This window comes from Ixodes scapularis, unplaced genomic scaffold (genome assembly GCF_016920785.2).
Source record: "Ixodes scapularis isolate PalLabHiFi unplaced genomic scaffold, ASM1692078v2 PGA_scaffold1__304_contigs__length_218370807, whole genome shotgun sequence".
Classification (NCBI taxonomy): Eukaryota; Metazoa; Arthropoda; class Arachnida; order Ixodida; family Ixodidae; genus Ixodes; species Ixodes scapularis.
Window position 1 is genome coordinate 194,339,004 of NW_024609846.1, and position 21,046 is coordinate 194,360,049.

The window sequence follows — 21,046 nt, forward strand, 5'->3', positions numbered from 1 at the left end:
TTACCGATTCGGCTCTTTTATTTTTCACAATTCGTATCCGAGCTAGTGGTCTGTTCGCCTTGCTACGTACCGGGCCCGCGAGAATAATACGGAGCATTGGTTTTTTTTTAACAATAAAAAACTACATTTATGAGGAAAGTGACGAAGCGAGTAACAATTACTTTACGGCTTGGCCGTTAGCCGCCAACTGACTGCCCGCCGCCCCGTCGTGCCTTATCAAGGCGGCGCGCGCGAGGAGCACGCGGCCTGCAGCTCTTGCCTACACGCGGTAGAAAACATGAAAGCTAGTGAGGGAGTCGGGCAACCTGCAGGGACAAGATGAGAGCCGCAAGAGCTTCCCCCCCCCCCCCCCCCCCCAAGTTTCATAAAAATAAAAAATAAAACCTCCTAGCTGACAACATATGTGGGTCTCCGAGGACAGTTTAACCTCAAACTAAGCCTTAACTGCTACACGCGTCAGATATGTGCGTCTCCATTTTTAGCTCATCGTATTTTTGAAAACTTCTCAGTTGCGAACCAAACGACTGAAAGCTGTCACTTTTGAAGAAACGCACTCTTGCTTGAAGGATGGCGGAGTTGGGCAGGAACCCGAAACAAAAGAATTGCGAGAGGGCACACCAGGGAGCCTTTTCTCCCCGACGTAGAGGCGCTGGCAGGTCGCCTCGACGACTCTCCAAAACGACAAAATGGGACTTGTTTTCCGGCCCCGAAGGTCTCGCATCATTGAAACTAAAATAAAATCGAAATTCGGAGGATTGCGCGCCAAACAGAACTCCAGCTTGCGGGCGAGAACGAGAGTTTTTAAGCTACCTGTAAACCTTTGCGGTGCTAAAGATTTCTAAACTGCAGGACCTCAAACAATGCAATAAGCCTCTGTAAAGTTGCGAACAGCACAAACTCTCAGAATGTAACGGGTCCAGCTCGAGAGCCTGGATTTAAGAGAGGAAGCAACCCACACCGTGAAGGGCTTTCACAATTAATGCGGCCGACTCCTGCGCAGGTTGGTTGCATGTGCGTGTGCGTGCGTTGTCAAAAGCAGTAGGGGATAGCGAACGCATAGGCGAAGCATGGTGCATGGAGGGAACGCGTAGGGTCGTTTGACTTTTTCACCACCGACTCGCGCATTTTATTGACACCGCGTCCCTCAAACCACGTGACCCCAATCAAGCAGTTGGACGCACTGTCAAATCTAGGCGCACTGGGCCCAGCGAAGTATCGCTTTGCTAACGGCAAAGCGCCGCAAAGGTGGTAAAAATGACGGCAGTATGATTAGTGTAATAAATTAGTCAAAAAACAGAGCTGTAATAAGAGTCAGAACGCAGCGGAGCTGGTGCCACAATCATATTTAAAAAGCTTTGAGACAAAGGAAACATAAAGGAGGACTTATGAAAAGGTTGTGTGTAAGTTCTCCTTTCTGTTTCCTTTGTCTCAATGTTGTTCTTTTTAATTATGATGGCAAACAACAGAAGCATCTGATAATATTTCCTCGTTTAATAATTGCCGATTCCTAAATTATTTTCTTTCCAACCAACGTCACACTTTACAAAATCTGAAAGGTGAATCTAGGTACCAAGGAACCGTTTGTTTACATTTTCCCTTTAATGCGAATATGAGTAATAAGCGAAATAATTTGTAATTATTTTTATGTTTGTTATTTGATTATCCACAAAGGGTCGCAAGTATGAATACATTGTTGCGGAATACGTCTAAAAGTAAAGTGTTTATGCATAAACACTTTAATTTCACCCAGAGACACGAGAGGTGTGATTCTCGGGGCTTTGAGTTGACATTTTTTTTTTATGGGAAATATGCAACAATCTAATTAATACTGCAGTCTGTAATTTAATCTGGCACGAGCTTCTGGGCCACGGGACTTTCGCAAACATCATAGTCGCCACCTAGCAGTGCCTTAAAATCGGAAATACTTTGAGAAATAATAGGAAGGAGAATAATAAACATAGGTTATTCTCGCAGAGCGATGACATGGCTTGCAAGGGCCAGAACGTCGTGCTCTAAGATGATTTATGTTTTTTTTTTATAAAAATAACACTCGTAAATACAGAAGTTTATTTAAGTTCGTGCGACACTTCTTTATTGTTTTATTGATTTTTGCACTATACTCCAAGACGTATCCACTGTGACGCCCCAAAGTAAACCAAGTAACCAAAACTCGAAGCCCTAGTACAACTCAGGAACAATTGTGCCTCCAAGAGTTACGTCAGCGTTGAAATCGCCATACTAAAGCCCCGCTTACACACTCGCGACTTAAGAGGCTAAAGACAAGTTTTTACATCTTTCGTGGCGGCATACATCATTTCTGTAGCAGCCCAGCCGGTCGTGAGCCGTTATAAGAGGCTTAAAAACCGGTCGTGTCGAAGTCGGTCGTTGTCAGACCAAAGTGCGTGAAAGGCCTTTAAAAGTTCAAAAGATAAAAAGATACGTTCTTGGTGCACGTGGTAGTGGGAGCTAGACATAGGTGTTGCAAACGCTTTCGGTCTGAGTCTTAATTTAAGGAACGGGAAGCAAACAAAGTGCATAGAAAAACTTAGTCTATACGCACGCAAGGGTGTAAGAGTACAAAATCGCAAAAGCCACGTCGGTCCCGTAGAGTATGAAATTCAATATTGAAAATATCAAGTCGAGACTTGGGCTTGCCGCTGGAAATGTCTGGTTACCATAATTACGGTTGTATGCACAGTGCGCATCTATAACTCCCAAACGTGTCTAAGGGTAAAAGATGCAAATCGTTCAAAACAGCTTCGTATTACCAAACGAGCCATTTAAGTTTCGAGCGTGCAATAAAGACGTAAACCCAATATCAGCTCCGTTGATCTTAAAAAAAAAAAACAAAAAAAAAAAACAACGTCGATTTATGCCAGGACAGGAAAATATAAAGAGAAGGGGAATTGAGAACTTTAGTATTGGCGCACTGCACATGCTCCCAGTTCTCAGAGCTAGTTTGCTCAACTTGACAAGCCGTCGTTAACTTTATACAAAAGTGTAAGCGCAAACTTCCCCGATTAAAGAGAGGACAAGTGCTGTTTACCTTTCGACATTGACGAAGCACGGATTAATACAGTTATTGGCAGCACTTCCGTGCTTCGTGATTCGGCCATTGGCTTTCTTATCGGCTCATGCGGAGATCTCCTTAGTTGCAGAGCGATAATAATATGATCAAGACATGACACCCCCCCCCCCCCCCCCCCCCTTTCTTAAGCTGTAGTGACCATATAAGAAGAAAGAATACCGAGGCCACCCTTAAAGGTATAGCTCACAATTCGCACGCAACTGAATCCAAGGGTCCATTTGAATCTTAGCAAACTTATGTAAATTGAATCTATCTATGCAAAGACATAAATCACTAAAAAAATTATGCCCGGGGAAGGTCCAAAAGACGTCTACGAAGCATTATTTGGTAAACTTCGAGTAATCCAAGAGAGGACTGGAAACCCCAAATTTTGTGTTCATACGCCACGAGAGGTAGCGTTGAAGCCCTAACCATAATGACATGCATGGTCGGCGTCCTTATACATCAAGAAACTGAAGGTGGCGTTTGACGTTGGAACGCTGAAGGCCAAACGCCAGGTGTTTCGTTCCTACATCGGACCCCGAACGCCAGACCCTGCGCAAGGAGTAGATGATCGCTCTCGTTCGCTCTGATTGGTGCGAGACACTAGGCGCTTGGCGTGTGTCTCCGATCGGTATGTTTAGCGCACTATGCTGCCCGTACATCGAATGTGGCCTCGAAGTGGCAAAAAATGACATCACAGAAGCTGCAGCGTCATGCTATTGGATGTCGCGATCCTGGTGGTGGGTTTTTGAAATGCTGGCAAAAAGCAAGAGCGAACATGAGTGTCGCTGTCGTCACAGCGTCCGAACTTTTGGCTGCAGAAGCTTCCGCGGCCTGTCAAGCTGGAGAGCGACCTGGAGCAGAACAGGCGTCTGCCATATACACCGCAGCTGATGGGACGCCGCCAGGGTAGCCACGGCGACAGCATGACACTTGTATGACGTCATCAAGCGGAAATAGAGGGGCTGCGTTTTTGGACGGGGTAAACGCACCATTCGGGCACGTGTTCTAGTCACCGCAGTAGAGACAAAGGCAGCTATTCTTTGCCTCTGCCCAGCTCCCTTGCACTCCGACCTCGGTGCTCGGACGCCCCCGCCACCTCTCGCTTCCTTCTCTTCCTCAGTCTCTGTTCGTATAGTTTGCAGGGTAGCAAACCATGAAGTACTCAAGAAGATAGAACTTTCTCGCTGAGGCAAAGTTCCACAACTCAATTAATAAAAAACACTTATAACTGCCCGGGCCATATGATGCCGACATGAGATATAAATACGTCGCGCCGAAATCGCCAAATAAGTCTTCTTTTTTTTTTTTTAACTTTCGTTTTAATGTTTTGCGTGACTAGCTCCATGTTAGTTTTGTGGCTGCCTGGCAGGTGCTATTTCCTACTTACGACGGGAACCTACAGAGCTACTTCAAGGGAACCTACAGAGCTACTTCAAGAAACACGAATTAGAAGTGAATTCTAGCGTGTTTGTCTTGCGAATTTGAATATCACGGGCATTTTACCCGAAAGTATCAATATAAGCGAGAGAAACCGCAAAACCAACCTCTGGTTTTGAAGTCATAGCCAGAGGTTTCAACTGCCTTGGGCGTGCCGCTTGACAGAGAACGCGTGCAGCGTTGTTGACAGCTCGGGTAAGGCTTTCGGTAGACCCAAGCAGCACAGAGTTGGCCAGTCATCGGCCAATGGCTGGCAATGCTCCTTGGCCAAGTGGCCAGACAGTGGCCAGAGACTGGCCGGTGACTGGCCTTTATCTGGCCATTGGCCAATGGCCATCAGCCATCGGCCAAGCATTGGCCAATGAATGGCCACTCTCTGGCCACTGGCCAAAAGACCATCGCCAGACATTGGCCATTACTTGACCAATATCCGTGCTGCTTGGAGAGGGGCTTCAGTGCTAATGTGAAAGCGCTGTTGTTGATAATTGGCGCATCAATCTGGATGACGATTTTGGTATTCATGATCCCAAAAGGCCGAAGGGAGACGATTTAAGTGTTTCTTCTCTAATACATAACCGCTTAGCTTTCCCTTAAACTGTCGTGCTCAGGTATAGCTTATCACGGAAGTCTGTGTAATTACCGTATTTGCTCGAGTAATAGCCGCACTTCTTATGAACAAGGCCCCTGCGTTTACTTTGCAATATGCATAAGAAACGCATCGAAAAAGTTATAGCGCGCACTAATGACACTTACGTCTGCTTACGAGTAGGAATGCGAGGGCATTCTTACATGCAGTGCAGTCCTACAAGCAGCGCGTGAGGTCTTTTTTCGCATGGCGCTGCGGCGGTGGCGTCACGCTCCCCCAGTGCGCATGCGCGGCAAACACCGCCGGCTCCACGGCTTCCGTGACGATGCATCTGCGTTGCAGTGCTTTTCTTTGTGTTTTATTTCTGAGGCGCGTTCCCTTTGACCTTGAGCGCCCGCCGGCTTCCATGACGAAGCATCTTTGTTGCTGTACTTTTGTCCAATGGGAATTTAACTGCCGTTTAGCGGCTACGGACGGTTAAAGACAACGCCAGCTTCGCTGTATGGGACACTTAATGCTTTCGCATGAATAACGAGATCAAGAACACGATTATCCGTGAAATTGCAATCTGAGCAGATCGCATTTTCGCGTGAAGACGTTACCTCTGCCCCGTAAATCGCTGCCATACTTCTGCCGGTCGCCGTGATTCGCTATTCCCCTGCTCCGCCGGAAAGCAGACCCACAGGTTTTAATCATAAACAGCGCGACGATTGCTCGAGCTAATAAGGTACGTGAATTTCATACACCATAAATAACGTCAACAAAGATAAAAAAATGTAAGGGCGCAAACGAGCTGGTGTACACTGCACATGGTTGAAAGAAAAAGGTAAACACCTCGCTATCTTAATCCGTGTGATGGAACGGCGATCGCGTCGTCTAGCTGATACGCCATGTGCGGGGCATAATTCAGTTATCCTCGCTTTTCCGCCGCGAACGAGGCTGCACATGAAGCAGCACGCCGGAATCACGCTCTCTTAGTTTTACGGGGCACGTGCGTTTTCGCTGCTTTTTTTGTTTTTATTTTGTTCTAGGATAAATATTAGGCGACAAAACCGGTATTTATACTACAAGCATGTCTCCTTTACGTCTATATATTCTAAATATGTAATGTCGCCATCAAAGCTAAATGCACTAGTTTCGGAGTATTTCATTATCAGCACACAGTTTTCTTCTAATACGTATGATATTGAGTTGCACTGTGCTTTTTTTTTTTTGCATCGATGATTTTGTTTTAAACGTTTCTCCGAGGAAATGTGATTTTAAGATTTACTGAAACCGTATAAACAAGAGTCATTGGATCATTTTTAACAAGTTAGAGTACAGTTAATGACAGTTTAGGAAACGCATAAGTGGCGAATCCTGGGCAGTTCTTGATCCCTCTTCAGCCAATGAGATTCAGGTATCAGCCGATAAGAACGACAAAGAACCACTCACAAACCAAGGAGCCTGAAAAGAATAGGCCACGCCATGCCTATTCAAGCTCTAGGGACCATACACCATGAAAAGTACGAGAGTTAACCTTCCTGTAGAACACGCATGCAGCCATTCACAGAAGAACATTAGGACCCCAGTCAATGACGGAGCTCAGAATACGATTAGAGCTAGCTGAAAAATGCAACGTGCACAGGGACAACGAGCAGGTAAAACATCACGTACATTGCCACTGCGCACATGGCATTTTTCTGGTCCAATACTATTCTAAGCTTCGATGGCATCTCTTTATTGCTCGCCGTGATTGTCCGTCTTTATGTTTCACAGGAGAAAGTACTCATATATTTTTTATTTTTTTAAGGTGCGGTGTTAGCTTTTTTTTAAATACGGTATCTCTTTATTCATTACTGTTTATGTAGTACCTAACTACATCATCGAGACAGTTTCAGATTTAAAACGTACGTTAACTCGTTGACAATGGCAGTATTTCTGCGTGACCCCTTGCGGTGCCTCTGCCTGCGCGTAGACGTATTTTGGCGGAGGACTAATGAACGTCGGCGTGAAGAATTAATCAGATCGGCAGGACGCCTCGCTCGACAGTTGTATGTTGCGAACAACACGAGTGCCGACGTCGTTTTTTCCCAGACTCGTCTCGCGCTCATTGTCCCATTCAGCAGATAGAGAAACCCGCATTCGCGAACAGCACCGACGACGTGATTTATCTGTTGGCCCCAACGCTCTGTCGGTTTGCTTGTGATGTAAATGTTTAGGCGCAGTGCCGCTACGCTGCCATCGCCGACAGAAGCACGCGGTATCTGCGAGTGATCACGTGCGCTTGCTCTACGCCTACGCGCCGTAAGCGCAGGAGCAAAACTCGACACCCTTTAAAGCGTCAATAGGAGGTATTCACTGGACGCCATATTTGAGGGCGATGTTTAGAGCGCATGCTCGGAACGAGCTCACATTAATAGCCTGCTAAGACCGGCAACCTTGATGGTGCAAAATGCACGCTCCAAAGGGACTGCTGAAGCTCGCCGTAAGCACGCGCTCAGCAGCAGCGCCCACGGATATGGCCGCCAGTGAATACTCCCTATACTCTGAATCAGGCAGGCTCAGTGAATATCACAATTCATATGCTCTTTTGCTCCCTAAAACTGTGTAAAGGTACTGATATTATGAATATCCGAGCAAAAGCGAAGTCACCCCAAAATATTATCACGTATAATTTGATTTGTGTAGGCATCTTTGCGCTCTTGGCTCTATAAATACATGTGTTAGATTTGTTGTTGCTTCTTTGTGTGTGTTGTGAACATACGCTTTCTGTGCAATGGTCCAAACGTGTACATAACGCAATCAAATCTATGCGAGGCATTAATTCTGCATCTTCATCCAAAACATTATACCGCTCTTCAAGATTTTTTTTTTTTTTATGGTTTGTTTTGCATTCGCTTTTTGGAGGAAAGAGTGGTGCTCATCACCGTATGCCCGGCGAAACGTTGCATGCAAATAATGCTCGCACTTTTGATCTGAATAGTAATGTATGGTATCTTCGCAGTTGCAAATTGAGATAACTTTCTTAACTCTGAGATTTGCCTTCGTTTCCGCTTGGAGCAGTATTCCTCGTGGCTCTTAAAAAATCTATAATACTATTTCTTTACCGTTAAGACAAGCCGTTTTAGCAAAGTATTACCAAGCATAAACATATTAAATATCTTCGTCATTCCAACTTGACGTGTGCAGGGGTAAAGGCTAAAAACATATGGCATGCTTTTTGCACGGTTGTGTGGTTTGCACCCAGTGCTCAGGCGCTCTTTTGTCTTTTATTTCACAAGTACCTGGGTATAACGAGACGACAATCTCTCACTTAACGTTGGCCATTATTGTTGAATTTCACGTCGGCAGTTCTTGAGCTTATGCGGAGCGCAAGTTCGTCTGCTTGTTTTGCAGGCGTTGTGGTGACGTCAGAACACCGAGCTCGGATTGGCTCGGCTTGAAGGATAGTGGGTACACCTTAAAGCAGATTGCTTTAAAGTCTACCTTCTATGCTTTAGTGAGTTCCAATCAGAGCTCGTCGTTCTGACGTCACCACAACGCCTGCAAAACAAGCAGATGAATTTGGGCACCCCACAGGCAGTACACGACGCAGTTCGACGGCAGACGAGCCATTCTCCCTCTATAATGTTTTATCTTCAGAGGGTAAATAAATGAAATTAAATGATAAATTCGTCTGGCAATAAGGCTTCAAATTTGACACCGACGCACCAATCTGGGCTCCCTAACGTCAGGATGCTTTTCGTTTTTTTAAAAACTGCAGCATTCTTCTAAGAGCTAATTCATTTTGTTTTTTATTCCAGTAAATTAATAAAAAAATATTGCTTACGTACCTGTTCTCATTCGTCTTGCAGCCCCGGCTTTCGGATTCCTCTCTAAGTTCTTCCCCATCCGAAACATCATCCTCTTGTCCTCGGCCATTTCTTCTTTATCCGTGGCCCTCTGCTACTTCGTCAGCGACGTTTTCTACATATCTCTACTCTTCGGAGTCATCCACGGTGAGTGACGCGTTTTATAAAAACTGACTTCCCAACTTCACGTTTTCTCGCGCTCCTGCACCAGAGAAAGATGAAAAATCCCCCGATCTTCAGCTTGAAGGAAGAGCGAAGAGGAAAGAGGTTTTAGTTTTGAGGAGCAAAATTCGGACGTTCGTTTCAGATTAAAGATAAAGCTTGCAGAGAACTTGGTACTGAGCGGTACTTCAGAGCTTCGCCACGGAAACTTTGGCACCCATGTCTATCGACGTCCACGTTTCGCTTGTGCAAAATGTAGACCCGAGAGCGAAGAAAATCAGGTCGCTATTTTGCAAGGATCAGAAAGTTTGCGTAAAGTTCAGCGTGACAGGTAGTCACGCAACGGCACCGGGAAAGGGTCAATATTCCGTTGTAAAGCAACCCTCGGTGTGAGCTCTTATAGCTCCATTTTAGTTTTGTCACCTCTCTGCTCTCGTGACGACACAGGATGCCCACTCCTTCAGATGGCTACACCTGTCTCGTGGCATACTTTTTACGTTTACTTCGTTCTCTTCTGAAACGCGAGATCGGCAAAGAGAAAAGGAGAAACGGAGAAAGAAAAAAACGAAACGAAAAAGTAATTTTGGGGGGAAGGAGCTATCCACTCTATAATATTTTCCCTCGGCTACATGGGTTCCTAGGTCAAAAACTGCTAAGGTTTGCATACAATATTGGCGGCGACAGGTGGGAAGAGTACACCGAAGAATTTCAGCCGCATCGTTTGTAGCATATTGCGAATGTAAATCTGGCAAGATAAAAAAGTTAAATTATGCAAAAGTATGAAAGCGGTGCCATTAAACGAAAACAAATAAAAATTTGAAGGGTGTAGAAACACTCACTGGCAATTTACGGCGCATCGACTTTGAAAAAGGCTATTATTACAATTGTAAGATTGTGTTTTTGTTTTATATTTGAGCAAAGCGAGTGGAATAAATGGCTGCTTCAGTACATAACGCAGCAGCAAATTTATACGTGCGCAGCAATATTTCGATTAAATAGTGCAAACACGTATCTGCGCAGGTCACTGGAAGTTTTTTTTTTAATCCCCTTGCCTGAGCACTAAATCAATAACAGAAATTGAATTACTGTTTATTACATTATTGAAGCCGAGTGACTGTAATTCTGTTACGTACGTCTGAAGGAAATTGTACTTGTAGTTTCTTGTTAGATTTAGTAATTGCAAAGATTTAATTGTAATTACCGCTACTCTTTTTAATTCTTGTAACGCTCAAGTTTCGTTTTATAAGGTCACATAGGTCACTTAAAGGCAAAGAATTCACTGAGTGCCTGTCTTGAAAGAGCCGAGACTACACCAGACCCGCCAACCACGGGCGCGCAAATGGACAGCTGTCAAAGCCATAGCCCCGCAGATGAGCGCACAGAGTGCCCCGTCTAAAGCAGGAGTGTCTTACACTGCCAAGAGAGAGAAAAAAGAATGTGTATTATATTGTGTCTACTGAATATGATACCACCACTCGTGTTTGCCATTTTCAGAATAATTGAAAGTTTGATATTTTAATAAATTGTACCATTTCCTATACTATCACCAATATTTTTTTTTATTTCGCCCTTAGGGTCTCGGTTTTGCCACTACATAAATGGGGGAAGGGTGCGCAATGTTTCGAACAATAGAATAGTATCACTGAACATTAACAAAAAAATACATATTAACAAAATAATAATAAGAAAGCTCATAAACAACACTACTGTGTTGCCCAATAATACAATTTACTCGTATCATACTCAAAACTTTGTTGTCATATTCTGACATGCATTTTGACAGTTTAATGTGGCAAATGTAACGCTGTAAATGAATGCACGACAGACATTGAGTGGCCAACGCCTCTCCCTGCAGAAATATGCTGTCACTTGGGCATTAATAAAATGAGGTAGTTCTCAAAGAAGAGTCATTTTGCATTTATACAATGCCATATAAGGGTACTTTAAGGCGCATTAAATAAATAAAGAAATAAAAGGTAATTTTCAGTACTTTATTAAAGCAACGCATATTTCTAATGACTTCCGTTTTGTTATCTGGTCATTATAATTGCAAATAACCACTTCTAGACGAAGGCACGTATAATTGCAACTGAATCACGTTTTCATGTATTGCTAAGAGAGAAAATCCATCAATAGATGTTCATTACTCACAAATCATGGATTGCATACGCCAGTTTCAAGAAATTAATTGGATTTTAAATTATGTATAATTTTGCTTCGTTTTGTTATAGGGCTCTAATTAGTATCAAGAGATGAACGAAAAATGCCTTAGTACCCGCCTGAAATCGTCGTTTTCCGCAAGCAAATTTGCTAGATTCCTGTAGGCATCACGATCAAGCGTTTACTCCGTACAAATTCTGATGAAACTTTGTTTCACACAAACAAACGTCCAAGCAAACTTACACGGGCGTTGTCTCGTAGTTTATTGAAATGCTGGCAACATGCCGCCACAGTAATAATAGCAACTCCGGCTGCGCAATTATCAGTTCTTACACCCCTCAAGTCAGTGGTGTCCTGTAAACTAGCTTAAGGAACCAATTATGTAACATCAACGTATCTATGCATGTTTGGAGAAGGTTCTAATATAAGTCATCATTTTTATGGTTCCGCACGTAACGTATTCAGTTACAGTCGATGCTCGGACGTAACTCCACTCTCGTATTCTTCAGGGAGCCTTTCAAACGATGCGTAATGAGGCGCGGGACAAATTCTAGCTATTTCAGATCGCTTAAAAATAGTTTCCAGACATTGTTCGATCGCGCTTGCGAGTATTGACAGCTTGCTGTAGTGCTAAGATGGCTGAACAAATTTTGGATAAGGTAACGTGGGAAATCGCCGGTATCGTAAGCCGTATGCTTTCTCTTCCACAGCTCGAAAATAATCTACACGGTTCTGCAGAGTGCGACAGCCACCGCAATCACTCCCGTTATCGAACACTGTTTGCCTTAGCCGAACAACAGCAGTTAGTCAAACGTAAACAGAGCCCCCGTGTACAGTGGCGGGGTACAAGAATGACCCCAGATAAAATGCTCGTGTTATTTTCAGCGCGTCGTGCATCTGGCAGCAGTAGTTGCGTCTCAGAAAGCCGAAGAGGGGAACGCACCTCTCTCTCTCTCGCTTGTCAACCCAAACGGCGCCGTGAAAAAAAAAAGTTCTTTGTTGTTTTTATTGTAGATCAATGATAAAATATTTTCTCGCGATAGTGCACGGACCATTTTCATAAGGCTGTCGTTTTTGTTCGAGCTGTTGTCAGAATGCCATAAATATTAAAGTATTCTCAGGCTCTACACTAAACGTTGCTGCTATTCGAAAGTTCCCCACTTCAATCCCTTCCTGGTTTACACTTGCTTGAGTTCCTTGTTACAGAACGCATCTGCCACAGGAAACCCTAATTGAATTCCTTTCATCGCTTTTACGTTTATGGACGAGAGGGCTTTCTCCCAACTTTTTGGGCTTCAAATATGACTCCTTCGAAAACATACAGTCATTCCTGGCTATTATACACCATTAGATATAAAGTTGTGTAGATACATTATTAATATTTTGTATATAATGTCAATAACAACGTTATATATACCACGCTTTGTTGTCATCTTTTTTATCCTTTATCTAATAACTCTTCTTGAAGATAGAATCAAAAATAATACAACCGGCCCATCACTGCCATGAAAAAATGAAAGCCGTTTACAACTCCCTGTAACGCCGGATTAGAGCGAGCGCAGCTCTTAAAGGGGCGATGAAACGATTTTTGTATTTCGCGCAAATACCGCTTAGAACGGATCCCTGACGTTAGTGACCTGTGAAATACCCGTTCGTTTTTCACCACACGCAATTGAAGTCGCAGAAAAAAATGAAGAAAAACGACCAGAGTTCACTCCCTCAACTCGCAGCCAGAACAAGCGGCCACGTGATCTGGAGCCGATTATATGCCGCCAATGTTGATCATAGCCACGCGCTGGGGTTGGCAAGGCACAAGACACGCGCTGAGTTCTAGACATTGTTATGGTTCGGCTGTTGTCGTCATTGCAGCGATTGGACACAGGGCACAACCCGAATGCTTCTCGAGCTATCGATTATCACGAGCCCAAATCGAATGTCCACGCCATGCTCGGGTCCAACCTATGAGCCGCATTCAAATATCGTCACTGGGCGGTACTGCTACCGCCCAGCTACGTCATCAGGTTTTACGAAGGAGAGATTGAATGAAAACACGCGGTTTTATCCTTGAAATTACGGCGCAACAAAGGAGTTGCTTGGTCAGTGGCGTTGCGTGCGAGTATCCTTGAGTCCCATTAGTGCCAGTAAGCTCGTGTAAAGTGAAAAACATTCCGATTGAATATCGTCGCACCGCCGCTTTAAGGAGGAGGATAGAAGGGTACTGAGGGATAGGTGACTCTCTGTGGTCAGGTGACTTCAGGGGGGTCACGTGACATCAGGGGGGTCACGTGACCTCAGGGGGATAACCCTCATGACCCTCGTGAGGGTAAACCTCGTGAGGGTAACCCTAGTAAACCTTGTGACGGTAACCCTCGTGACCCTCATGAGGGTAACTCTCATAACCCTCGTGGCCCTCGTGAGGGTAACCCTTTTGAGGGTAACAAATCCTCGTAACCCTCGTGAGAGTAACCCTCGTAACCCTCACGAGGGTTACAAGGGTTGCGCGCGGTTACGCCGACGCCGACGGCGATGCCGCTCAAGCCGGAAACGGGCGCCTAAGAGCTGCGCTCTAAAACAAACAGCAACTACAACCGAGCTGAAATATGCACCCGATATATGCTATTGTCAGCTCCAACCCTTTGCACCTGCTTTCTTTTATTTTCGCATTTTGACCGCAGGGTTTTGTCAGTTTTCGCTGTAGACTTCGAGAGGGAGCTTGTCGTTCCTCTCCTTCACGTTGTTTTCTTCCTTTGCTGGGTGGCGTCACTACCCGTGAAATTTCGAATACGTTCGAACATACCGACGCTTGTTTACGCAGAAAACTATATGGTACGCATTAAATTGGTGTAGATTATAAGTGTTCTGCGTAATCGACACCAACGAGGCTGCAATCTGTTTTTGTGAATTTTTGTCATTCCGTGTCTTTAAATAGAGGACATATTCTTCACCCGCTTCGTTTCCGGTTTTATCTAGAGTACTGACAGTGAACTCAAAGCAATAAATTAAATAATTATACAGATATTAAGAAGATGGCTCTGTCTGCCTCTCGGTGACAAGGTAGACCCTTAACGAGTTTGAGCGGTGCCCATGTCTTTACTTCTCCTTTTAAACATGCGTTATGTGGGAGCATCTGGACAAGTGTAGCGGATCCAAGTTCATTTAAATAAAGACAACTAAAATTTATACATTCGCATCTTGTTTCGGTTTTTGTTTTCAGGTGCAGCCACCTGTGGAGCTGTACTAATGACCCAGGTCTGCGTGAATCAGCACTTCATCCGCCGGCGCGGTACGGCAGCCGGCGTCGTGTCTGCCATCTCGGGCCTCAACAGCCTCATCTTCCCTCCACTCTGCGAGTTCTGGATCGCAAACTACGACCTACACTGGACGTTTCTGCTGCTCGGAGCTTGCATCCTGAACTCGATGGCCTTTGGTTTCCTGGTACGCTCGCCGAGTTGGCTCATCGTGAATCCGGTGGACTACTCTAAGCGTCGCAAGAGCATCTTCACGCGCGCTAACGTAGCTAACAAGGGCCTCGCCAGCTGGATCACCCACTTTAGCGAAGACAACAGCGACTCCTCAGACGAGGAAGGGCATCTAGAGGCGTCCAGGCACTTGTCCAGCTCCGTGAGATACTTTTTCAGCGAGGGTGGCGGTATCACTACGTCCGAAAGCGAGACCCACATGGAGATGATGCCCGTCATCCATCGCACAAGTCTAGCGCCGGTCAAGTTGCGTCCCGGAGTTTCGGAAGAAGTTCTCTCTCGTAAAGGGGACTCGAACCAAGGCAGCGTCATCGAATGCCAGAGGGAAGATGTTATCTACAAGGATGACAGAGATTACTCTCCTGAAAGACTCGGTCAGGTTCGTCAAGCCCACCAGCTGCTCATTCGCACTCCGGCGCCCCCTGCTATTGACAACAGGCTCACTGTGGTTCCTATGATGTCCATTCCCACCGGGTACACGCTTTGTAAACCCCTCGAGCGAGTTGACTCAAGTATAGGGCAGCCGTACTCGAAGCACTTTCAAGTGAAGAACACATCCGGAGAGAACCAAGACTCGGACACAGACGACAACATCAACAAGAAACAAAAGTTCTGGAAAGCCATGAAGACATTTCTCACCATTTCTTTCTGGCATCTGACCCTGTCTCAGTTCATGGTCCAGTTTGGGCTGGGAGTGTTCCTCATCACCATTGTGGACTTTGCTAATGATTGCGGAATTGGAGCGCACGACGCTGTCTACTTCATGACGTCTTTCTGCGTTGGTGACATGTTGTCTCGTGTGATCACTGGTCTCATAGCTGACAGGGGATCGATTCATCTGGAGTTTCTTGTGGCTCTAGCTTATGTGGTCCAGGGAATATCGTACGAGTGCATGTGCTACATGAAGAGCTACTTCAATCTGCTCATCCTTACTCTGGGCATTGGAGTGAGCCATGGTACCAGGATCTTTCTGCTGCCAATATTTCTCACAAGAAGTTTTGGATTGCGAGGACTCTCAGTGAACCTCAGCGTGTCCACTTGCATCTGTGGCGTATTAACGCTGATACGGCCCTTCGTAATCGGTAAGTATAAGCCTTTCTTTAATTAAGCGTTTGCCAATTACTTTAATAATTGGCTACTATTGGTCAACGTGTGCTAGCCGCTTCAGTCCTCAGCGTTTTTTTTTTTTCTTTTCTTTTTTTTTAAGATATTCGCTACACATTTTGACGCTTATTTCGAATTGTACAAAATTATTGATATTAAAAATCATTACGCAGATTTTGGTCAATTTTCCTGAATAAATTATTTTAAGTGACGTACACATTGTTGAACGAGCATAGTTTATTACGCCACATTTCCAATAGCGTAAGTACGACATTAGTAATAAAAACACGACTGTAATAATTTTACACTTCTGTTTCGAGACAAATTGGCCTTCAAAAAACAAGCGTCAAATAGGTGTCTATATTTCTTCCATCCAGATAAATAAAAACGATTCCCATACATTTGATCGACGGCGATTCGTATACAATAATACATTTAACGTGCAGTTCTACGGGGAAATGAAATATGGTAGGAAGGGCAACAGAAGGGGTACGTTTCATGAAGGACAACTAATAAAAGAAGCAAAACGTGAGATCCAAATGCGCCTTGACCTCCACAGAAACTGCGGCTGTTTCCCATTTCGCATTTTGTTTAAATGTTGGGTTAGGAGTTATATACATTTTATATAGTACTGGCAACTCTCTTGTCTCTGATAGGCCACATACATGCGTTTTAAGCGTACCTGCATCTTCGTTATCAAACAAAGTTAATTGCTCGACTTAAAAAAAAAGAGAATTACGTAGTATGCGTCCACGCTTCTCCAACGTCTTGTTTAAGATTGCACTGAACGAAAAACTACACAGGCATAATATATACTATCATAGCAACGTATTAATAATATAATTGAAGCAAGCGCTAAAGCAGTTTAATTGACGTTGCAGAAAATTGTCTCCGTGACTCTAACTGGTGTACGCATCGCACACTAAAATAAAGTATCTGACCATTTGACGGAGCTTGTGCTACACAAATATTAACAGATGTATACGGTAGTTTTTTTACCCAAGAGTGCCGTCGCTTGATTACTTTATCGTGTGCGTAGGATTTTCACATAAGTGTGTTCCGTCTCCTAGGATCGGTGTTCCGAGCGTGAAGTTCCGTCATTTTACTTTCAGGTTACTTCAGGGACCACCAAGGGGCATACAAAGGCCTCTACCACCTGATATGCATTGCCAACATGATTTTGGCAGTCACCTGGTTCATCAAGATGCTGCTTATTCGGAAGAGGGACAGGGTTCAGCTTCAAGGAATTTAGTTGTTTAAGCACTCAAGACTATGTCGTGGTCGTAAGCGTTCACGGTCCCTTGCTGGTTTCACCGCACATCCTTGGACCGTCCGCGAGTGATGTTTGGAGGGAAAATATCACAGGTGTCTGAATCTAGTCCCCGAAATAACCATGCGCAAAAACAGTAACGGATACAGCTGACTTCCACATTTAATATGTGATGTGAAATTCCGCTTGCGATACGTGAGATATGCAACATCTGCGAACATGTAGATACCTCAGTGTTCAATATCGGTTTAATTTATGAATAAGTTATGATTACATGTAGGACAAATGCACAACGCAAATGAAGAAAACGGCTACGTTTTTCAAATGCTTTTTCTTTTGTTCTCCTTAATTTTTATTTCATAGAAGAATTATTTTATTGGGCTATACGGAAGTCCTTAACTTTTTAAGCTACGTTACTTAAATTACTAGCCAGTAGATTGTTGCAAAGAATACTGGAATAGGCCTCCAATATATTCGCCTTCCCCACTTACTTCATGGCTAGGATGAGAACACATGTGTATATTTATGTGCTCGTTGCCTTACTTGAACTTGTTCGCTGAAACGGTTTCTGAGTGCGCGTCTATTTTTGAACACATTTTGCTTTTTATTTGGCAGTTAGTTGGTGGGGACCTGCATAGAATACAAATCGCCACCGAAGGATTTTTTTTTCAAGCATACACGACATTTGTGGAGATATGTGTACAAAGGTCGTAACTTTTTTTAGTCACATATTTTTTAACATTTAACATTATTTACGCGAGGCAGAGTTCGTTAGAACAATGTGAAAGTACAATATGTACCAAAGAAGCAAGTTAGCTTTTTGCAAAACAGTGACATTTGTCGCTTTCGGCATCAGAGGGAGATGCTTATTTTTTTGTTTATCTTATGGTAATTATTTTGACTGTGGTCATTGTTTAGAGAGCCGGCCATTTTAAAAGTGGTAGATCCAGACTCGACGGGCTCAGATGCGAAAAGGTCACAGAATGCAGAGATACTTTTTACACATCTCTTGCTTTAGGGTAAGTTATTTATTAGATACTGCTCGAGGCTCTCTCTTGTATCTATTTATGCGGGTTCGCACCGCACCTAGATACAGAAGGTCAAGAGTTAGAGTAACGTCTCCTAAACTACATGTTGACATCCAGTCGACTCAAATTTATGGGACGGTGATCTACGTGCCTTTCTAGTGCCCTGTGGGCATTGTAAAAATAATGTTTCTTAACTTATTTCGTGTTTTTTCCCAACTTGTAAGCTTTCACTGTTGTCTCTTTCCTTGAATAAAGCTTTATTTTAAACAAAGCGTTATATTTACTGCTCTCCTAGATCAAAAATACTTTGACGCTAATGGAAATTATTTCACTTAAGCAGTTAGGTGCCCCATATTTCTGCCAAATCGAAACTAAAGTTGTTACACTTTACAAGGAAACTCCATACACAGCACCGCTGGCATGCCTATGCAAATGGAGGTGTTATTTTGTGTTTCGGGTCAGTAGTGCCTCGCCTTTCTTTTCGAGATAATCGTCCAAGTGCAATCAGACTTGATGAAAAAATACCTTGGAAAAGACCGATCCATAAAAAGAAAATTGCCGCAGAACGATCTGCATTCATCGCACGAACTGATGAAGCTTAATTACCTTTTGCATACGGAAACGTGACGCGAGGCACTGGCCTCGCGGCGTCGAAGCAACTGCCTCGCGGCGTGTTCCCACGGCATTGTAACGTAGTGGCATCCCTACGTCACTGTGACGTAAGCGCCTCGCGGTGCCGCATCGCTCGGATCTGGGGTCCTAATCTGGACACTAGGCGAAAAAGTCGGCGAGGAATCCTACAGCCGTGATTGGCCGGCGCCGCGCTTCACCTTGGCGAAGTCTAATCACGGCGGGCGACTTCCTCGCCGACTTTTTCGCCAAATGTCCTGATTAGAGCCCCTGGTCGGTCCATAAAACGTCGCGCGGTGCGCCCCGCCACGAGAAAGCGCCTTTTCTGCATGCAGGTGCGGGCAGTCGCGCGATAGCAGAGATCACGTGACGTACTACGTAGCACTCTCCCTAGTTTTTGTTCTTATTTTGATCGTGGCCATCCTCCCAAAGCCACCTAGACGGGAAGGACGGGAGGCTCCCGCGATCATCTGTGCACACGTTATCGCCACTCGGCCTATGTTGTACAGGGTGTCCCCCCAAAAAATTTGACAAGGTGTTTATTTCAGCGCGCAAATAAACTATGCATCGTCGAACGCTGATTCTCCACCTAAATGTAGTGGTAGAGGTCCGGTACCAGATGCGAAGCTAAATGATTTTTTAAATTTTCATTGGGAAATGGGCATCCCAGCTTTATGGAGCCAGTTACCGAAAACGGGCGAAAATGTGCCCCATTTTTCCATTGAAATTTTCAGTACACTGCATAACTTTGGAATAAGATAACAGGCAGTGTTGAAACTTTGGCATCTCGTTCAGACCTCTAGCGCTACTTTTGGGTGGAGTATGAGCATTCGGCGACGTGTAGTTAATTTTCGCGATGGAAAAGACCTTGTAAATTTATTGGGGGGACAACCTGTAGATAGATCCTGCTCAGCAGATTGAGCCGGCCTGCATCGGCGTGCTTCGGCGTGTCCAGAGCACGCCCTCCAAACACAATTGATCTTGCTTCGTCTTTTTTTTTTTTCGTTCGCGTTGTCTGAAACGTTCAACAGCTTGTGAGTGTTCTGGTTGTTGTATTCGGCGACGTAGTGCCCATTGAGCCACGACTGGCAAATGCTGTGTGCCTCGCTGTTCTTAGTAACTACAAAAAGGGGCCTATAGTGGACGTGTTTGATTTTCCTAACAATGAAGTGCTCTGGAATTCTTGGATAATATTCCTTCCTCGAGAATACCTTTGTTTACCAGTGGACGAACGTAAATAATCTCGATTTTCGATTCTATATCTTGTGTTCGTAGTGGTATTAGAGAATTCTATAGTAGATCGTTCTTATACGTTTCATTACGATAACAGCTAAAAAAGAGTTTTAGATCTTTCCAATATCTCCGATAACGATACCCAATACACTCATACATCATATCGTTATCGGGATGGTTATCGAAGATATCTGAAGGAACTATTAAAACTAGGGATGCCGCGAACTTTTTTCGAATCGAAGTTTCGATGATCGAATCAAGCGGTTTGAAAGGTTCGAAAGATTTCGATTTTTCGAATTGTCTATATCGTAAAATTCGACGGGGGTCGAATTTTCGAACTTGTTAAGCTAAGAAGTTCGACGCTTTTCGAACCGTCGAACTTATTACGCTAAAAAATTCGATATTTTTCGAACTTTCGAACTTATTGCGCTGCAAGGTTCGATGCTTGTCGAACTTTCGAACTTGACTGACCAAAAAAATTCGATGAATTTCGAACTTTCGAACTTATTTATCAAGAAAATTCGAAAAGTTTCGAACTTTCGAATTCTGAAAAGTCAGAAGTTCGACGAACTTCGAACTTTTAGGGTAAAAGTTCGACGTTCGTCGAACTTCGAAAGACCGGCGGCCGGTTTCATTTGATTTCAAGGAGTGGGGTACATTCGTAATTTTTTTTTTCTCCAACTTTTACACGCGGTGCTGCGTTCCTTACGAAAGACAATGTCATTTATTTCAATGTTCTGGCATGCTTAGGTTTAAAGAAATAAATCCCCGAAGGGGCGAGGACGGACGACACGACGGGTTTTTGACGATTATCGTTTGTGCCAGATTTGAAGCACGCTGCAGCCGGAGCTATTTATGGTAGATATGTTATACTTTTTTAAGAATGATCTATGTATAGCTACAGGTAAGTGCCGTCTTAAGATGTGATTATTGTTATTCAACGTGAGTTTCGAAGAAATGTCCAAACATGTATCTGCATGCAATTATGACCTAAACTTGATATTTATTTTCGTCTAAGTTGTTTGAGGTATCGCATTTAAATTAGCACCAC

General features: G+C 44.1%; 1 protein-coding gene across 1 annotated transcript in view; it reads left to right on the plus strand.

The window, feature by feature from the left end:
- LOC8037254 overlaps positions 1-18,404 on the plus strand; it is a 30,047-nt gene extending 11,643 nt beyond the window's left edge. The window contains exons 2-4 of the mRNA XM_002412203.4: positions 8,933-9,076; positions 14,466-15,812; positions 16,947-18,404. Of these exons, the coding sequence (XP_002412248.3) occupies positions 8,933-9,076; positions 14,466-15,812; positions 16,947-17,086 (1,631 nt within the window). The 3' untranslated portion in view covers positions 17,087-18,404. The remainder of the gene's footprint in view (positions 1-8,932; positions 9,077-14,465; positions 15,813-16,946) is intronic.
- Positions 18,405-21,046: the final 2,642 nt, after the last annotated feature.